This window comes from Oryzias melastigma, linkage group LG18 (genome assembly GCF_002922805.2).
Source record: "Oryzias melastigma strain HK-1 linkage group LG18, ASM292280v2, whole genome shotgun sequence".
Classification (NCBI taxonomy): domain Eukaryota; kingdom Metazoa; phylum Chordata; class Actinopteri; order Beloniformes; family Adrianichthyidae; genus Oryzias; species Oryzias melastigma.
Genome location: NC_050529.1, coordinates 17,819,961 through 17,827,301, shown reverse-complemented (window position 1 = coordinate 17,827,301; position 7,341 = coordinate 17,819,961). Strand labels below are relative to the sequence as shown.

The following is a 7,341-nucleotide window of genomic DNA, read 5'->3' as shown; positions in this document are numbered from 1 at the left end:
CTGACCTGTGTTGGTCCTGGGATGCAGGACAAAACCCTCTCGATGTTCTCTGAGGTCACATCAACATCATCCACAGCGATGAGAACATCACCTGAACACCCAGTGCAAGAAACAAATGATTATTAAATAAAATAATCAAAAAACAAGCAATTCACAAAAATGCATCTTTTAAACCAAAAGTCAATGCTTAACATGCAAAGCAAATGTTAGTGGCTCCATCAGTTATTATTTCACTATTCCTCTAAATGCATGTTGACCACTAATGTTTCTAATAAGAATTGAAAAACAGATTTATTACACAGTTTTTTTTTAACAGTACTCAAAACTAGAAGATGAATTCAGAAGTCTGAAGGTAGGTTAAATAAATACGAGTGCAGATGCATTTTCCAAAAACAAATGGAAGTGAATCCTGTTTTAATTTATTCCACTTTATGTTCCAATTCTTTGCTTCCTTCAGGTTCCGTTTCTGAGTTGTTCAGGATGTACCCCACCTTTGACTGACAGTAGCTGGAATAGGCTCCAGCAACCCTGAAAGACATTCAGCGGCTTTAGAAAATGGGCAGAAGGATGGATGGACGTTCATTTACTCCTTGACTCCAGCTACGTTCACACCGCCCTCTGCAACGCACGTTCAAGCAACCGCTTCCAATGAAAAGTCTATGTAAATGCTTTCAAAACCATACTAATTTTTACTACCGTTTTGGGGCTGTGTGTACAAAACACGCGGCCACTGAACGTTCGTTGAAAGGTAAAACTGATCAAGCGAACTTTGACCAATCAGAAACAGACATTTGGTGCCAACCATATGAAGATGATTATGGAGGAGAAATTAATCACTGTGGTTTCTGCCCGGCCGGAATTCTACGACATCAACTCTTTCTTATATCGGTATAGAGCGGTGAAAGAAACAGATTTGCACCAAGCCTCTTCCGTCAAAAAGAAGAAGAAGAAGAAGCCCTTCCCTATTGGGCTAGTGTGAACATCAGGGGCTAAATGTACGTTCAAGAACCGATGTTTGGCGTGTTCTTGAAGGGACGTGAAATGCCCGGTGTGAACGTAGCTTCAGTGATTTAAAAAGTCTGTTTTTATGACTAGTTAAAACCACTTCTGGCTCATTTGAACCTACAGAATTGCACAAAAACAAACTTTTAGTCTATGTTTGAGATTAGATGTTTTATCTGTTACTATCTTTTAACCCTTTGTGCTATCATGGGGTCCAGATGACCCCACCCTTATATTTATGTGTGATCTCTCACATGACAAAAGTGGACAGGAAAAGGTGTGCCAAAAAAATGGGACAAAAAAACACAAAAAGCTAAGGTGGCAAATGGATTAAAAACGGTTGAAATGAAGGTCTTACCAATAAAGATTTGGCCGCATTTTGTGGCTGGACTGTTTGGTACCAGGCCATGAACAGTCAATCTTTCCTCCTGTCTCAGCACTTTAGGATCGGCCTGCCCTGTGCTCCACGTGGGGTGGTGTACTACTCCCAGCAGCGCCTCCAGCAGGCCTCCTCTGTTGCTCAGAGGGGGAGAGGAACCGGCTAGCCGTTTAGGATTGAGGTAGACACACACCTCCTTCAGCTGCTGCTGCTGAGCCCCCCCGCCTTGACGCTGACCCGTCTGGTTCTTCAGTATTGAAGCTGGTGGCGATGAAGTGTCTCTGCTTCTGCTGCGCCGGGAGCGCCGGGATTTCCTCCTCAGGATCCTGGCTAACCTTTTCAGTGTGGGAGCAGCTTTGGTGCGTGAGCCGTGCTGCTGCTTGTTGTGCACTGTGATGACCTCGGCTTCCTTGTCGCTGAAGCGAACGTGGTTGGTGGACACGCAGGGGCTTGCGGTGGCCTGGGCCAGAGCAGCCTCCTCTTCGCCTTCACTCAGTTCCAGGTAGAAAAGTTCGCCGTTCTTCTGAATGTTGTCGAGCCATTCTGGTTCCAGCTCACTGCAGAAGTTGGGATAGTAGAAAGCACTCCAATTATCTTTTGATCAATTTTGAAAGCATTTTAATTATTTTTTATGCCACTTTTAGTCAGAATTAAAAAAAATGTCTTTTTCTAGAACATAATTTCTGTGGTTCTTAGAAGTTTACCTCGAAGTTGTGGACAGAACATTCAGTAACCCCGCCCCACTTCCCGTCCCCTTCCCCATTACTACCTGTTTACACTCTCCCACTACCTTGCAGTCCCTCACACCGCCAAACAACATTACAGAAATGGTGAGCAATATTATAAATATCCAGCCGTACAGTTTAGAGCCGGATGCCAAAACAAAGATGTAGTCGTCTACAAGTGGATGCATCAGAATGGGGCGGAACAGGGAGCTTCTGGCCCACCAAGCGTACATTTTACATCACAAATTTTTCAAACCGCTTTTTTTTTCATTTGCTCCTGATTTACAACAGTATGACTCAAGAGATATCCAGAAATGTAATTTGGGATTAATTATTTTAATTTATGTTCTTAAAAATGCCACAATAAGATGTTATAAACACCCAAAACAATTTTATAATTATAAGGCCTGAAAGGAACCATTTATTAAACACATTTATACTACAAATGTGTTTTATTATCAACTCCAAAACTCAGAGACTACAGAATTACCTGTTTTAAAGTCATCTCTAATAACACTCTTTACACTTATCTTTTAATCCACAAAAGAGGTTTAATTGTTTTATTTTATGTCTCTAAATTGAATGTATTCTCTTTTATTAAATATATATGATACGTTTTAACTATTTAACTTTTTTAAGCATCTCTTTGTACATTTTTTTTTCTCTTAGGATACATTTAAATGACAACTCTAGAAAGCTGCTAACTTTTGTTGCTAGCTACCACCATAGGTAGGCAAAGCCAGCTAAGAAAGTTACTGAAACTGCTTTAATTTTTCGAATTATGGGTATTTTTGCCTGTTCTTTTAGCTAGTTTTGTGTATTACAGCACATTAGACAAAAAAAATCCACAATGTAGAAAAACAGATTAGAAGCCAATTATATATATTTTAAATAACTAGAATATTCCTCGTCTTACTTGCTGCATTCAGAGTCGCTGAAAGTTGATGTGGAGTCGCTGCCGCTCCTGTTCTCGTGGCTAACGTCGTCCTTTTTCCTCCTCGTTTGAGCTTTTTCATCACTACAATAAACCTTAGCGAAAGCCATTTCGTTATAAATCTATTCCTTTAAAGGGATACATCAAAGAAACATCGTAAAAATAAGTTATTTAGGCTACAACATGCTACAACGACCACTCGCCATATTGTTTTGATGGAGAAACCGCTCTCAGAGGGTCATGTGACAGAAAATCGCGCATTTTGATTGGTGGATGGAGGAGTTGCCCCTGACAACACAGAAGCCGTCTGCACTCGCTGAAATGAAGTTTAACTTGAGGTTTTGTGCTTTACAAACAAAGCAAATTAAAGTTTCTCCATATAACACGAAGCTCAAATGTTTCCGTTAATGTTTTGAATAAGGTTTTTATTCATTAAAAGCGCATATTTATTATCTACACTCCACTACATTTCCGTGTTGGTGAAAATATATTTTTTGAAAATCTTTCATAGCATATTTTTTCCACCGTGAAGCCCATTTATATCCATATATATTTTTTTTATAGATGAGTACTTCGTTTAGTCTTTGAATTTTACTACGTCCAAATTCAACATTGCACATCAAAAAAGCATCAAAGACACCAGTTTAAAGCTTCGACGACTTTATTTATCTATTATTTTTCTTATCTTTATGCACGCATGCGCATTACATTTTACTATATTCTATTTCTCCACCATCACCATTTATCTGCTGATTTGTTTTTATTCCATTAGGTGTTTAACTCTTGTAAAATGGGCAAACACGCATTTATCTTTAAACGTACCCGTATGTAGAAGCGCACGTGGCTCACCTGTACAGAAGCACGCTGCGAATAGAGTCGAAATCCTCCAAATTCTTAGAAAATGAACATCCATCTATCGAAAGGTTGAACATCATTTGTCTCATTATTTTCCCAGGCTGTTTGCAACTCAACTGCACCTTGAGCTGACCGATAATTATTAAAGGGGCAGTTCGAGATTCTCTAAAAAAAACGTGTCAGGAAGTCCCATTTGCTTGATCTCTCTCTGACTGCATGACTACGATCGGAGGCTGAGCGGAGTCCCAGCGCCGGAGAGGATCATCCCCTCGATTGTTACGTCATGTGAAGTCTTGATGGTTGCATATCAATGTGTGTGAAAGAAAGGGGAAATAAAAAACCCCAGAGAGTTCACTCACCCTGTTTAATTCTCCATCCCTTTAAGTGTTTCCCCAGGCAGCGGGGCGGAATGTCAGTCGTGTTGTCATGCTGGCAGGTGAAAGAAACAGGCGCCACAACTACACACACTAAATCGCATAAACCAATTTAAAAAAAACCCACAATGACTTGATATTTTTTAAGAATAAAGTAAATTTTATAACTAAATTTGATCAGCAGGATTCGTGTTTTTTGGTGGCGATCCTTGCCGATCGTCTCTAAATTCTTTCTACAGAGGTCGTGAGATTCGAAATACAGCCGAGAGAACTTAATAGAGTACACACTTAATAAGTAATATAGGCATTTACAATCAAATATGTATTTTACTTTTTCTTGGACATTGCAAAAGACGCCACTCTGAACATACTTCTCCCATCGCTGCTGGCCGAAACCGACAGTGAACGGTCATCAATTACTACAGGCATGTGAGAGACTCACTACCTGAAGTACGCTTCGCGCTCAGAGAGAAGTATCATTACCTCTTCATCGTGGTTAGCGAGACCAATCACTTTAGAAACACATTTCTCAAGTTAGAAACTATAGAAATGATCCCTGAAAGTATAGTCTTAACCTTCACTGGGACAGTATCCAAGTACTAGTACTACAAAGCGTACAGTCTCTGTCATGGTTTTGTCATGTGCACTGTCCACCTTAGCATATAACAACAAGGGATACAAAATTTCACAACTTGACCCATAAACTTACTATAAATGACCACAGATAGGCGTGCTCGTGATAATGATACGCGCCAGATACAACTTCAAATGTTTAATTTAAAAGAACGATAAAAAGTGCAATAACACGTTCTATTTTTTCTCTCTCTTCATAACGCATTTATAACATAAACACATTATAAATTTACAGTTTCCCTGAAAATAAAATGTTTTAAAGTTTGTTAAAGTAAACTTTACGTTCTTGTTATTAATTTTACCCATAATGCCTTGCACTTGCTCGCTCCTCCTACTCTCCTCCAATTGGTTGCTATGATGTGAGAGCGTGTTCCGACTTAATACTACAAACAAGCAAAGCATAATGTGTAGTATTGCAGCCAGAAAGCAAACAAATCGTCCAAAAATACATTTTTGATTAAAAGTGGAGATGTAGTCTGTTTTAAAGCATTATGTAGAAAAAATGAATTAGAATACACAAAAAGTAACCCGAGTTTGACATTTGTATCAAATGAAGTAAAAGAAAGATAGTTCCTACCTGATTCATGGATTCAGGAAGATATTAGTCACCAGCCATGTAGTCATTTTTTTATAATAATAATAGTAATATTAATAATAATATGACAACATAAACAACAACAATAATAATAATAGTAATAATAATAATCTATTTGTGTCATTTTTTTGTTCCTCGATTGAAACTGCATGACTTTAAAATGATGTATTTCTAGTGCTTAAATTAGCCTATAGATCCTTATTATTGTAGTACTATTGAGTGAGTATTATTGAGTAAAAATACAATTTTAATCAGTGCACTGACTTTAGCTCGGTTTGGGGAATAGCTTAATACTTTTAAAAATTGATTGAGCCAAGAAGTAACAGATATAACTGAGATTGCAGTTTACATCCAAAGCTTGCAGTGTCCTCTTGTGGTGGGAGCGAACACAAAATGTTTTATTTTGTTAATTTATTTTATTAATCTGAGCTTGTATCTTAACATCTTACAACCATGAACTAGCACTTTCTCTATTATAAATAATGGTGGTCATTGAAAGTTTTTTATTATTATTTATTTACAAAGAGTAACTTTTAATAAAATGTCATAAGTGGTTATTGGAAGAAGAATTAAAAAGAGCTTGAAATTTCATAGATAAAAGACTATTTCCTTAAACAAGTATTTTATTTTTACATCCAGATACTACCACTACGTTGTCCATTTTCAATAGTAATAATAACAATGAAAAATATTACTTTGATTATTTTTTTATTTTTTTATTTATTTTTTTTGGTTCCTCGGTCAACTTCTTTTGTGTGTGGGAATGTATGTATGAGATAAAAAAGATGCATTTTCTACAAATGAGCAAATGAATTTACCCTATATAGATCTTAATTATTGAAGTAGAGAGAGAGTTTTAGTGTGTTAAATGAAACTTTAATTGTGTACAGTGAGCGTAGTGCTGCTTGGGTAATATTTACATCTTAAACTTGATCAAAGGAAACATTCCTGGAGATAAGTGAGATTTTTTTCTTTTTTTTGCCAAGCAATGCAAAATTCTCATATGTTGGAGCTCTAACCTGATATTATGACGTTTGAAAACTTGTAACTTCAATATAAAGAATTAAAAAATCAGGAGTAACTTTTGTAAAGGAAAAAGTATTGTATTGAATCATTGATTACTAACAGTAAACATTCATCAATTAATTCAAGCATGTGAGTGATTCACTATGCTTTGCGCTCACAGCGGATAGAAAAACCAAACACTGTAGATCCACATTTCTCAAGTTAGAAACCATAGAAATGATTCCTGTAAATATAGTCTTAACCTTCACTGTGACAGTATCCAAGTACTAGTACTACAACGCGTACAGTCTCTGTCATGGTTTTGTCATGTGCACTGTCCACCGTAGCATATTACATGGTACATGGTACACCAAATTTCTCAGCTTGACCCATAAACTTACTATAAATGACCAAAGGTAAGTATAATGTTATTATTCTGATCGGCAGAACGTAACCTGGTTGACACATTCAGGAAGACATCAGAGATAAGCAATGTAGTCTTTTTTCCTCAATAATAATAAAAACATATTACTTGGATTATTTTGTTCATTTTTTTTTCTGGTTCTTCAGTCGACTTCATTTGTGTGTGAGAATGTCTGTATGAGTTTAAAAAGATGTATTTTCTAAAAAAAAAAATAATAATAATATATACATATATATATATATCATATATAGATCATAATTATTGGAGTAGAGAGAGAGTATTAGTATGTGAAATAAAACTATCATTTCGTACACTGAGCGTAGTGTAGCAAAGGCACAACTTGGGTAATACTTTCTTCCTAAATTTGATCAAAGGAAACATTCGTAGAAATAAGCGTGATTTTTTTGGGGAGCAG

The 7,341-nt window shown here is 36.8% G+C and overlaps 1 protein-coding gene and 1 non-coding gene across 3 annotated transcripts in view; both read right to left on the bottom strand.

The window, feature by feature from the left end:
- intu (inturned planar cell polarity protein) overlaps positions 1 to 4,154 on the bottom strand; it is a 17,409-nt gene extending 13,255 nt beyond the window's left edge. Inside the window, exons 1-3 of one of the 2 annotated variants that reach the window (XM_024287912.2) lie at positions 3,890 to 4,154; positions 1,361 to 1,938; positions 6 to 91 (exon numbers count right to left, since the gene is read on the bottom strand). In XM_024287912.2, coding sequence (XP_024143680.1) covers positions 6 to 91; positions 1,361 to 1,938; positions 3,890 to 3,984 — 759 coding nt within the window. In that variant the 5' untranslated portion in view covers positions 3,985 to 4,154. Of the gene's footprint in view, positions 1 to 5; positions 92 to 1,360; positions 1,939 to 3,022; positions 3,322 to 3,889 lie in introns of those variants that run through there. The other variant, XM_024287911.2, reaches the window with a different exon arrangement.
- A 470-nt stretch (positions 4,155 to 4,624) lies between these two features.
- On the bottom strand, positions 4,625 to 4,841 carry LOC112156537. The gene has a single exon (XR_002921003.1). It is a non-coding gene; the product is annotated as a small nucleolar RNA U3 (small nucleolar RNA).
- Positions 4,842 to 7,341: the final 2,500 nt, after the last annotated feature.